Source organism: Paramormyrops kingsleyae, chromosome 2 (assembly GCF_048594095.1).
Source record: "Paramormyrops kingsleyae isolate MSU_618 chromosome 2, PKINGS_0.4, whole genome shotgun sequence".
NCBI classification, from domain to species: Eukaryota; Metazoa; Chordata; class Actinopteri; order Osteoglossiformes; family Mormyridae; genus Paramormyrops; species Paramormyrops kingsleyae.
The window spans coordinates 30,766,702-30,780,051 of NC_132798.1; the positions used below are offsets into that span (position 1 = coordinate 30,766,702).

A 13,350-nucleotide genomic window follows, 5' to 3' on the forward strand; every position below is an offset into this window, starting at 1 on the left:
CAAACTCTGACGTGGACTTACAGTAAATACACCGAACTAACGAAGACAACCTGAAACAGCTGATAAACACTTGGAATCCACACGAGATTAATGAGGGGGACGTGGCACAGGAGGATTGGCACGATCAGGGTGTGACACTGATTGTCATGCCCTGCTCGTCCGATCCTCCCATGTGTCATGCTCCCTCGTTACTTCGTGTGGAATCCCCATGTTACCAGCCGTTTCTAGTTGTTTCTTATTAGTCTGGTTAAGTTTGTTTCCCGAGTCCAGTCATTAACCTCCGTCCTTGTGTGGTGTATCGTGTTCCTTGCTGGCTTCCAATTAAATCCTTCATTCACCTGATCTCCCAGGCTCCTGTGCTGCTTTCCCGCTCCGTGCCCAACCCAGCGCAGGACAGAATGACCGGACTCCACAAACGAACACCTCGCCTCACCAAGGAGGAGTACCTTACCCCCAGCTGCAGCCACTTCCCCCTTGGTTCCTGCTCCCGTGCCCCCAGCCCCCATCCCAGAAGAGGTCCCTGATCCCCCGGACCCTGCTTCCGTGCCCCAGGCTCCAATGGTCCCAGTCCCTGTCCCCGAGGAGGTCCTGGACTACCGGACCACCGCTCCTTCCCCCTTGGCGGAGGAGCTCGAGTGGGACCCCTCGGTGATCACCCTGACGATTGCCCCACTGAACCCCTCCGGTTGTTCACCCCAGCCACCACCCCAGCATGACAGATCTTGGCCAGGACCTCGGGTCTCGGTGTCTCAAGGAGGGAGAGGACACCTGCACAGGGGTTGTGTCCCACCTGCCCTGCCCCCTGGCTCGCCTTCGGTCCCCCTGGCTCCGGCTTGGCGATCGCCTGCAGGTCCTCCAGCTCTAGCTCAGCGGTCACCTGTGGTCCCCCTGGCTCTGGCTCTTACCTGTGGTTGCACCTGCGGTACCTCATCGGCCGGCTGCGGTCCCGCCTCCGACGCCTCGCAGGTTGTCTGCAGGTCCCCCGGTATCAACTCGTCGGTCGCCTGCACCTTAGCCGGCTGTGGCTATGCCTTCGCCTGCTGCGGCTTCTGTTCCCTCCTCCTCTCTGCTAGTGTCCCCTTCGCCTCCCTCCTCTCCTACGGCTGTCCCTCCGCCTTCCTCCTTGCCCCCTTCAGTGTTCCCTCCTGCTCATGCCTCGCGGTCGCCGAGGGTCTCTCCTGCTCCGGCCTTGCGGTCGCCTGCTGCCCCCACCAGGGTTTCCTTCGACTCCCCATTTCCCCCCTTTGCCTCCTTGCCCCCTGCATTTGTGCCCCCTGTGTTTGCTCCCCGTCCCTCTGTGCCTTTGTTCCCTTCTGGTCCCTGTCCTCCGTTTGTTGGTGTGCCCCCTGGTGTTGTCCCTCCATTGTCTCCTTTAGTGCTCCCGGGTCCTGTGTTTCCGTCTTTGGTGCCCCTGTGTCTGTCTGCATTCCCCCTTGTGTGCCGTTTGTTGTCTGAGTTGGTCTCCTTGTGTCTGTTCTGTGTGTCAGTGCTGTTTGCTGTTCCCTTTGGTCTGTTGATGTTGTTGCTTTTGTTTCCCCAGGTTTCATCAAGCCCAAGGCCTCGTCTTTTGCTCCCTCTCGGCATGCCTTTGGGGGGGGGGTCCTGTCATGCCCCGCTCGTCTGATCCTCCCATGTGCCACGCCCCCTCGCTACCTCGTGTGGAATCCCCATGTTACCAGTCATTTCTAGTTGTGTCTAATTAGTCTGATGTATTTAAGTCCACGTTAAGTTTGTTTCCCAAGTCCGGTCATTAACGTCCATCCTCGTGTGGTGTTTCGTGTTCCTTTCTGACTTCCAATTAAATCCTTCGTTCACCCAATCTCCCCGTTCCGTGCCCGACCCAACACAGGACTCTCATTCCCAGTTTCCTCCTGCTGTCCACAAGTTTTTGGCTATCTGTGCATGTGGGTGCGGGTGGGGGGGAATGCAGGCATACCCTGTGATAAACTGCCATCTGCTGCCTTAATGCCTGGGCTCACCCTATACTGGATAAGTGGCCATGGAAGATGGATAGATTTCTGATTCACCTTTTGGGGTATACATTTTTTTTTTTTTTCTTTAAATTTATATTTATTAACTTATTAACTTCATTGTGAAAATGATTTTTTGACTGAAAAGTGCACTTGTAATGCTGGATAAATTACACCTAGTTGCCACATTATTAGGTACGTCCAGATAGGACCCATCCATCTACTGTCTGACTCTGGTGAGAATCACAGTGTGGGGGTGCCTGAAGCCTATCCTAAGCAGCAAAGGACACAACAATGGTGTATACTAATGGTCACCAATGGGCAGACTGCAGTCCTTGAAATACAATTGACTCCTGATCACACCTGATCTTATTAGCACGATAACTCAAAAAGTGTTTGATTGATCTTTATCAAAGTCATCACTGTATCAGACACATTGTACCGGTGAAGATCTGGAGGTGTTCAAATTTTGAAACAAATCACACTAAAATTAATTAGCACCACATAGTGATAGTAAAGAATGGAAGCCTCTGCTACTTATTAGCACAATAACTCAAAAAGCATTTAATAGATCTATTTTAAACTTCAAAAGAACTTTGTATTTGAGATGTGAAACTGATTAAATTTAGTGGTAGCACATGAAAGGACAGCCATAGATGCAGATCTGTTGAACTTTATTACACTGAGACAAATCACACAAGTTGGGTTTTTATTAAAGATTTTCTTCTGGAGAAGTGGGGAGGGGTTACATGGAGGGAGGGGGTGATGGGGCATCCAAGGAATACATTGTTGTCATTCCAACAGCATCTAGCTTTCCAAATGTTTTTACATAACCAATGTATAATTAAAAATAAAATCTATATTTGCATGGTACTGTGCAGTTTATTTCAAAGTCCGCTCCTTCCCAGGGGGAAAAAAAAAAGTTCTAACACATTCACAATTTACTGTCGGACATCAAAAAGATCAAAGACAGAATCCTTATGATGGAACACGGGATGTCTTAGAAGTCCTCAGATCGGGCTACTTACATTCATACACAACTGATACATATAAATACATAAAAGTTCACTCAAGCAGAAATAAGTTTCCTCTGTTCTTTCAGTTTCTGTGAAATTTACAGTTAACTGTAAACAGTAAAGGTAACGGAACAGTAGACACCAATACAGGACCAAGAATATGATTAATCTTTCCCCTCATCTACATCAAACTAGATTAAAAGCCTATGAAAGAGAAGAAAAGTGAGTTGGAAACTATTGTCAGTTATTGATGACACCTCTGTGAAACTGTTATTCAAAGCTTGTAATGGAAAGGTTGCCTCTTAATACAGGAAAAAGCCAACTCGAATACATCGAGCTACATGTGTTTTGGTGAAAAAGAAAAAATTAACCTTTATGAACGTATATACCACTGTTTCCTCTGAGGATAGCAGAGTGAGGTTTATACTGAAACGAAGCTCATATCTACTTTAAAATATGTATGTGGGTCGGTGATATTTAAGATAAATCCCAGCTGGGACAAACTGCTCTCCACGAAGCTGGAGTTTTCCTCCAAACTCCTATTGAAAAAATAATCTAAACATACAGCAAAATGAGTCAAAAGGAGCACGCAACTGACTACAAATTCAGCTTTGAAAGTTCAGTCTCTGACCAAATAGCAGGACAGATTTCTCACTGGAACTGCAAAGGCAGACCCACAAACTGAAACCAGAAGATTAAAAGAATGCAAAGAAAGTCTGGAAGGCAGAAAGCCCAAAGATCCCTTGTTTCCTACGTCAGTCAGATGTTTAAGTTATTAATACTAACATTCCATATAGTGAATAAAGTGCAGAAGATAATGGAACTGAGAACAGGAAAACTCTGTGGGATTGACTAGCAGCCATCCCCAACTCTGACCATCCGTGCGCCCCCATGAGGCTGAAAGGACCAAGGCAGCTGGAAGAGCAGAACAAACTTAGTGGCTCGCACTATCAAGAAATTTAAACAGTGGCCTTTTAAACTGTGCCCAACTTTTGAAGTGATGATACACAGGGCAAATTTTGGAGCAATGTTGCTAGTCAGTTGCCAACTTGGAGAGACAAAGAGCAACTTACCTGAATCTGGATGATTGCAAAAAAGTTGCTCATGGCTAATCAAAGTTTTTCAAATAGAAATTTGTTGCACAATATCAATGGAAAAGTGCCCGAGCAACACTGCTCAGAGTTGCCCTGTGCATCATCAACTTAGGGAATTCAACCGTATATTTTAAAGCAATCTAGAAATCAGTATTAGCACAGTTTTTAACTGTTACTGGACAAAAAAAATTCCCACCACAGAGGTCAATGAAGTTCTGTCTTCTCTAATATTTTAACCCTGAAATAAAAGAGCTGAATTTATAGGGTTTGTAATGCAAATGTGTTATGACAGGACATGGTGAACAGATGGATGATTCATGTAGTGGATCTCACAAGCTGAAAAACAAAGGGATCACGAGGGATCACAACAAGTAGGCAAGAACAAAAATTAAACTATGACTAACCACAAGGTAAACTAACACTAAAATTACAATAAAGACAGCACAGGTACCAAGACATATGGGGACTAAGCAAAGAGAACACCAAAAATGCAGGAACTAAACACACAGCAAGCACTAGGTAACACAGCTGAACACAATGACCAACTAAGGAAAAGGATGAGGGCAAACACATAAATACACAGATAATGAGGACTATATGAGGGGCAGGTGCAGACCGAAAGAATTAACCAAACACTAGGGCTGGGAACAAGACATAGGTGAGGGTCATGACAATTACTTATAGGTTCAAACACTAGGAGAAACCACATTAACAAGACTTACAAAACTGGGGCACAAGCAGAAACAAAACAAGGAACCAAGTAGAAATATACAACAGGAATAAAACAAGAACCAAAAAATGAAAAATGGAACATGGAACCCACAGCAAAAGGGGAGTTTGAATGCTAGACACCTGCTTAGCCTATTAAGCCAAATAGCACCCAGGGGGGAACAGTGGAATACTAGAAGCTACCACAGGAGACAGGATGACCAGCAATACCTGCTGGCCAAATGGGGAAAGGACACTTGGACCAGGGCAGGACAAGGACTGATCGTGACACAAATGTAATATTTATTTTAAAAAGTACCACTCCATATATACGGTATGTACTAATCAGAAACGGTAGAAAACAGAAGTGGCATGAATTTATCATTTAGTGTAGGTGGTAAACAAAGAGATGCCTATTCTGTGCGGGGAAACACAGCTGTGATGAGATAGGAACATTTGTGCATTAGTTATAAACTGAGTAGCCTTTATCAAATAAAAACCGTTATGATTTTCACACACTGGCATCTCTACGTGTGGGTGAAACTGAAAGTAACACCACTGTTGGTAAAGGTCAGTTTTTAAAATATTTGTACTGTAAGCGTTCCTTTGCCAAGTTTTACATCAAGACAGTAGCTATGAGCTTGGCATATAGTGTGACAGTCAACCAAACTAAACAAACAGATTAATAAAATATAAATATAAATAAAATTTAAATTTATTAAACCCTGGATAAATAACTAACCTGGATATCCCCCTGGTATACCACATGCCCAAAATGAATAAAAGTGATATATCAAAGCGTTCGTGCAATGGAAAAAGGCGGCTGATTATTTCAGATGAGTTTTAAAGGAAAACCCCCGCACCACTGCGAAAAAGAAGCGTAATGCAAGATGACCTTTTTAAACTGGGATATTTGTGGCTCATCTCTGCGGAAAGACTGTTCATGTCAGTGTGGTGGGTTTGACAGTAGGATGAAGATTGTGAAGCAATACGCCTGCAACGACAGAGACCACACGTGAGATGACACATCTGTAAAATTTTATTCACTCTTAAGGATCAGGTTGTGGAAGACATCCCTGCAGAACATGCACCTGTATAAGGCCGATCATATTACAAAAACTAAACGTGCTTTGCTGCAAAGAGAATGAGATGGTGGTTTTTTGCGGAATGCAAGGAGCGAGAAGAGTCCGGAGCTGTGTGGGTGCTCATTTGGTTACCGGTGCCTAAAATGTTTTCTTGTTTTGTTTTGTTTGTTTTGTTTTGTGCTGGATAAACTAATTACTCAACCCTGCACCTGGCTCATATCAATACACGCATGTCCTTGTGCTGAGTTACATCATTTAAGATTAATATGTAAACATTTCACCAGAACACATGTAACCAGGGGTAGAAAGTAATGGAATAAATTTACTTTTATGACTTTAATGGGGTTATTTTGGTTGAAATTGTACTTTTTAAACTTTTTAAAATAACAGTAGACATACTTTTACTTCACATGTCAAAGGGTCACATGATAAAGTGCAAACTAGTGCATGGACACAGGTCACCGTCCACTTGTCACAATAACTTGCATTCGGTTGGCAAGCAGGACTGTAAAAGGCACTGGTGGATTCAGGGGGGAGCAGAAGTGGCTGAAAAACCATTGCTAAAGTGCCCTTTAGAATGGCAAAAACGCCAATATTGGCTGCCCTTCACATGATTTAGTGCCATCCAAGGTGCCCCCTTCATGTGAGGGGATGTATCCAATAGGGCAGGAGAATGTGGTGAATTGTCTTAATGAGTGCCCTGCAGTGCCCTATACCATGCTCTTACAATGGTCTAAATGGTCGCCAATGGGAACGCTTCCAATGGAAAAGGGTGCCAATATGAAGTGCCCTTAATGCCAACCCCTACATGATTAAGTGTCTCAAAGGGGACCCTTTCCATTAGAGGAAATGGGCGGCAGTGCTGTAAAGAAAACATGATGAAGTGCCTAAACCAGTCTCCTTCCAATAGATAAAATGTGATGCAGTGCCAAATAAAGTGCCCTGTGGGTGCCTTTCTGGTGGGAAAAACTCATGAGGTGTCCTCTGGGGTGCCCTTCCGAGTGAGGAATCATGATGAAGTGCCCTTGTGATGGAGTGAAAAATATCCCTGACGGTTGGCCTTTCAGTGAAAAGAATTACATGTGGTTCCCCACTATGAGATGCAGTTTCATATACATGAAATAGTAATTGAAATAATGTACCCTCTACGTGATTCTCAATCTCATTTCCACCGTGACCCAATCTTTACTATAACAGCTCCCAAAGTTCTTCATTTGGTGTAGAAAACATACGCCCGACTGATGTTGAAGTTATTCCGTCTTTATTCTTCTCAACACCGTGAAAAACTATACAATAAACATATTACTAAATTCCTGCATTACATTTAATCTTACGATCATAAAGGATCCACAATATTACCGCTAAACAGCAGCTCATATATCACCACAATTACAAACAAACTTTCCAACACAAGACAACAAGTAAATACAATAAATAGAAATTACCGTGTGCACCTTCGGACCAAATGTTTAGGAGTTATTACCGGTTCTGCAGTGACGAGCTTCCCCACAAGTCGACTCCATGAATCTCCAAGAGTGCATTCACTCCTACCCAATTCAGTCACATGATCAAAGGTTAACACAGATCAATTAAATAGTCAGCAGAAGGCACTAATATACATTTAGCACAGTATACCTTCTAAATTAAATCAAACCAACAAAAAAGTAATTATAAAATAACCATCTTAGCGACAGTTACATTTACCATGCCAGCTCAGTCATGACTCTATATCAAGTATATGTCTAAATGAACACTAAGATCAAGCACGCAGTTCATGCTACAATTTACACCAATCAATACCTATCGCACAAATCTGATTGCATGTGCCAGTGAATTTTAAATTAAACATCTGTGGTTTGGCTTCGTGAATTGGTTGAGTGTTCACTAGTTTTGCTATTAGCATTTGCAGACCCAAGACCCATTTACATAGGTTAATTCTAGGATTGGGGCTGGGGAATCTAATCATGGATCATGCAGCATAGGAGCTTGCTGGTTTTAAAATGCTTACATTTCCAACTCTACCTTTCAGACCCTTTCAGAACTTGCTGTAACCCAAATTTGAGTCATGACCCATGGCTTGATAGTCGTCGCTCTAGGTGTTACTATGTGTAAGAAAATTTGATACCTCTGTAGTCGACAAACCATCAGTTGAATAATCTCAATCATGGATGGTTTCATCATACATAGCATACCATTCTAATAGTGGGGATGAAGGTGCATACATCATGCAATTGGTTTGTTAAACTAAAACACACTGGGAAAATCACAAAACAACAGGACCAGGGGTCAGAACTAAACAGAGGTAAACACTATAAACAGAACCACAAATAAATCTATAAAGGGAACAGAATTTCAGAAACAAGCCAAGTAACAACACACAGCAACATTAGCACAATGACTGACTGACAAATAGAACAAAGGCAGACACTTAAATGCACTGATCACAATAACAAACAATGAGCAGGTGTGGCTACACAGAACTAGGGGCAACAACGAATAAGTGAGGACAGTCAAATCAACTGATCATTATGGGTACAGGGCAACAAGGCACAGGTGGGGTAGTACAATTAACAGGCACAGAGAGGTCAATTAACAGGTCAGGTCATGTTGGGGAGCATACGGCGAAACTCCTCGGGATCCTGGCTGGCGAACCCCCAGGCAGACACACGGTCCAGTCCCACCCTCCGGAAATGACCATCCATCTGCCACAGCCAGGAGTTATGTGGGCCTCCCCTCGGCCTGGTCCAGCCGCTTGGGTCCCCAGCAATGAGGATCCTGCGAGCCAGATCACCCTCAGGGAAACACGCCACATGGCCATAACTGATTTTCCCTTACAATGCAGGTAATGTGCCTCATTCGGGACTCCTCTAGCAACCACTCATTCAACACAAAGTCAAACCAGCAGTACCCAACAATTCTCTGAAGAGAGACAGTACAGGAGTCCAGTCTTCATCTCAGCTCACTGGATAGTGTCCATGTCTCACAGCCATACAGAAAGACTCTAAAGACTTGGACCTTCATCCTCTTGCAAAGATATTGGGAGCACCACACACCCCTTTCCAGTGACCTCATGACCCCCCATGCTCTTACAATCTGTCTGCTGACTTCATAGGAAGAGTCACCAGAGACAGTCACCTGCCGAGGCTGTGCTTTCATGATATATTTATTAATGCACACATATTTATTTAATAATGTCCGAATAACCCCTCCACACTGGTAAGGGTTACAATGCTGTATGCAAATCTATCTTGAGTGAATTTAAAAGGATAGGTTGCTTTTTGTAAGATCAAGAAATTTGTGTGTAGATTGTGTAGTACTTTTGATATTTAAGTACTTTTAACACAAGGTGCTTTTTCTTCAGTAATATTTCACTGGATGACTAACTTTTATCGGAGTAACATTTTGGTGTAGTATCTGTATATGAATGAAAATTGAATACTTCCAGTAATGCATATCACAGTTTACGTTTCCCGTTTGACAAATTGGAAAAAATAAAACCCAGTGTTGCATCTCTTCTTCTTTTTTTTCTCGTGCTTGAAATGCCGAATTTACCGAAGAAGCATAACAGCGTATAAATTCGTATTGATGAAATTTACATTTACCGTCAGCCACACGGAGACACCTGGATGAGGATAAAAATAACCACTTTAAATAGCAGGGAAATTCTTTAGCAGCTTAATTTATATCTGGCGGAAATGCAGATGTTTGCACTGTCATCATGTGACTTAAATTTACGGGATTTGCAACAACAATTTAGTTACAGCCCGTGCGCATCTTTCTGCAGGCTTGCATTTTCTGTTCCCGAATCTGGGTGGAAAGTGCCATCCTAGAATATTAGGGTGTTGGTTGTTCTCTGTTCCAAGGAACACCTTTCCTAAATAATATTACAGGCAATTTCTACAAATTTTGCAAATGAAGGCTAATCTCAAAATAATAACTTCACCCAAAAATGTCAGTTGTTCAAAAGTATACAGAAATCTTTCTGCATAACTTACAGTACTCTGCAAAAGACTTGAGCAGTCCAATTAAGTATTTAAAGCTATTTATCTGGGTAGAAAGTGCACCTTTGCTCAACAAATACAAAAAAAATACAATTTACATTAGAACTTATGCGAATTAAGAGTACAATAAAAACTAGTAGTAATGTTTCGGTTTTCCAAAAAATTACTAATATGTAATTGGATGGCTAGATGAGCACCGTTTCAGTTCCCAAACCTCTCTTCAAGGGCACCTCAGCCATTTCATGTATTTATTAAATTTCACCACCAGGTTGATAAATTAATTTAATTTAATTAGTTTAAGAAGTTAATGAGATATTGGTTAGCTATACGAGGTGTGCTAGTGGCCAAGTCAAAAGATACATGGATGCACTGGATGTTTGCTGCGAATAGCAGACGTTTTGAAATGGCTAAGCTATCACACTTTAACGGGCATAGTAGCAAGTTGTACACCAACATGAATATCATTATTAAGAAAAAAATTCCCCGGTCTCCCGTACAATTGCATATATAAAATGGTGTATTTTCTCTCTCTCTATATGTATGTGTGTGTGTCTGTGAGGAGCAGGTCTGTTCTGTTTTCCTGTGTTTGTTTCCCCATTTCCCCCAGTCGCCTTGAAAACCGAAAGTTAATTAAATTAAAATCAGGGTCAGCTTTTCCGGTTTTGAATTAGAGAACCGTGTGCCAGTCTAATACTAATACTCAGGTTGGCAACACTTTACTTGACAGGGCACAAACGATATAGTGCTATATACTATTACTTATGTACTAATTAATTTTGAGTCTTAGTTACATACATACAAGTCATGAATTACACAAGTTAAATACTGATCTCATATTTGTTCATTATTAGTGAATTATGATGCAGCTTTCATCCCAAGCAGTCACCACATTTGTTACTATATAATTCTGTAGACCTTTGTGAACTACTGAAGGAACTACTAAGGAACTGCTCAAGGAACAAGTAATGAATAACATGTACAGTTACTTAGTATTTGTGTCCCATCAAGTGCAAGTAAAGGTTTAGCTCCTTGTAAAGTTTCTAAACCCCCATTCAAGCATTGACTGTCACATGTACTCGGAAATTTTTCTGCTAATGTTTTATTTTGTCGGGGGGGGGTTTAAGAAAACCAGCAGTGCAGCAAAGGACAACGCAGTGCAAATCAAGACATATGCAATACAACAATAAAAAGTCCTGATAATAGATACTATGTAAATAAGTAATGATTCCTCCTTTCAGCCGCTTATTATAAGTAGGCTCTCATGAAAGTACAAGGGCAATAATCCCTATAATTGAAAAGTCTAGTTATAGATATCTATATTTTGGTGAGAAACAGAGCTGAAGATAAAAGAGGACACCTGTTTCACGAGAACAATGTGGTATTTTAAGAGATAACGGTGATTAGTCTGTTTAAACAGACAGTAAAAGGGAATCATTTTTAGAAAATGAATAATTGTGTAAAGAGGGCAAAATCTAGTATTGCATAGATGAGTGAAGCGCAGGCCCAGAATTACAGATATGCAAATCAAAAATGTGCTGAAATCATCATTAACTGCATGGAAAGGGAAAGTCCAGATCATCTTTCACTTCTCAGCTAATATAAGTGGAGAGGATGGCAGGCGGCTGCAGTTTGCTCCTCGTCTGCGGTCTGCATCTGAGCCACCAGCCCACTGCGTCACCATGGCACCCATCAGAGCCGTCTTACTCTTCAGCACTGTGACTCTCATCTGCCTGGCTCTGCTGCAAGGTGAGGCTGCTTTCAACCAAACCATATTGCACCTTAACAAGGTCTGCATATATGCCTGCTAAGATCTTTTAAAGCCAAGAGGTCCTGTTTGGTCTTAAAGGATGTTTTAAACCTGGAGCTGTTGTGAGTTTTATAGCCATAATCAGGGAATTTTAATTGTCATTTTTAATTCATGAATTTAAACATTATTTAGGGTCCGCACAGTGTTGGCTGCAGGATACCTAGTATTAATATTAGCATCATTAATAATAATAAAATAATAATAAGAATAAGAATAATAATATAATAATGAAGTTATGGTGATGATGATGATGATGATCATCATCATCATCATCATCATCACAGTAGCCAGGACTGTTGCTTAAGTCTCTGCCATGGCACCATTTGTGGGAATTCCATTCTCCCCATGTCATCATGGGGTTTCTTCTAGGTACTCCAGTGTCCCCCCCCCAGTTCAAAAATACGCTAAGGAGAACTGGAGTTACTAAATTGCCAGTGGGTGGATGGATTATTGCTATTATTATTATTATTATTATTATTCATAAATACTGAATAGCATAAGCAGTTGATTATAATATTCAAAATTCATAATATGACAAAAGCAAGTATTTGATTAAGTGAACATGGAGAACAAAAATGATCAATAAGAATATAATGAAACATTCTCAGATATTAATAAATAAATGAACCAACTCCGACTAACAAGCCATGTCTTTTTTCACAACTGACTCAGACTCCCAAAAGTAAATAATCTACATGCCATTATCACTGTTGCTTTGACCTTCAGTGTCAGAAGGACGCATCGTAAGACTGAAATGCCGCTGCATGAAAATCTCCCCGTGCATCAACCCGAAGACCGTGAAAGAGATCCAGATCATTCCGCAGACTGCCATGTGCCACAGGACCGAGATTGTGTAAGCAGGACTTGGGGGGGGGGTTGGCTCTCAGCCAGGGCTTCCTTACCGTCGCTCCTGGCAGTAAAACCCAGACACGACACCCCTGACTATACTCTGTACTGTTACAGGATCATCAGAAACAATAAAGAACCTGTTTGTCTGGATCCGAACACACAGTGCACCAAAAGGATCATTCAGACATACACGAAGGAGTAAGTATTTGTCACTCCAACTAAAACAAAGACTGTGGTTCCGGTTAGCAGTTTGCTAATGCTAAACATTAACATGACATTTGTGGAAGGTTCACTCAAAGCTACTCTTTCATAACTGCGTTCATTGTCATTGTTTCTCCAAACAGAACAACAAAGCAAATGGAAAGATAAAAGCAGCACAGAAAATTCTTCTTTTTAAATGGTTTCTTATCACTTTATCTTTTCATGTTTGTCCACAATGTCCAGTATTCCAAACCTGTACTGTCCCAAAAAATAAAAACAAATCTAAAAGTGGCATCCTGTCTAGAATGTTCCTATGCTGCCTGAGATATCCTCTTGGGCCCTTGTAACCCTGCACTGTAAGAAAGTTGGACTAATATTTACATATTTAAACATGTACAACCATTCCCAAGCTTGTGAAATAATTAACTGGTTTGCAATAATTGATTGGAAGACCACAAGGATAGGCTCAGTAAACAGTGCACTTTAGCCTCGTTATGCAGATATAGGCATTTAACAGTAAAATTGCATCCACATGACATTAATTTAGCAGATGCTTTTCGTTCAAAGCGACATACAAGTGATGATCAAAGAATTGCGTCAGTGGCCCAGTAGCAATTGG

The 13,350-nt window shown here is 41.8% G+C and overlaps 1 protein-coding gene across 1 annotated transcript; it reads left to right on the forward strand.

Annotated features, from left to right (window-relative positions):
• Positions 1 to 11,459: 11,459 nt before the first annotated feature.
• Positions 11,460 to 13,023, forward strand: LOC111848559 (alveolar macrophage chemotactic factor 2-like). Its single transcript, XM_023820674.2, has 4 exons — positions 11,460 to 11,620; positions 12,408 to 12,534; positions 12,645 to 12,728; positions 12,875 to 13,023. Exons 1-4 carry the CDS (start codon positions 11,554 to 11,556, stop codon positions 12,897 to 12,899), a joined length of 303 nt encoding a protein of 100 aa, XP_023676442.2. The 5' UTR covers positions 11,460 to 11,553; the 3' UTR covers positions 12,900 to 13,023.
• The last annotated feature ends 327 nt before the right edge of the window (positions 13,024 to 13,350 follow it).

Bases quoted from the DNA above. Each gene is read 5' to 3' on its own strand.
- LOC111848559 (XM_023820674.2), top strand. From the start codon at position 11,554: ATGGCACCCATCAGAGCCGTCTTACTCTTCAGCACTGTGACTCTCATC. The intron at 12,535-12,644 runs GTAAGCAGGACT...GTACTGTTACAG, and splicing joins TGCCACAGGACCGAGATTGT to GATCATCAGAAACAATAAAG. The intron at 12,729-12,874 runs GTAAGTATTTGT...TTCTCCAAACAG, and splicing joins ATTCAGACATACACGAAGGA to AACAACAAAGCAAATGGAAA.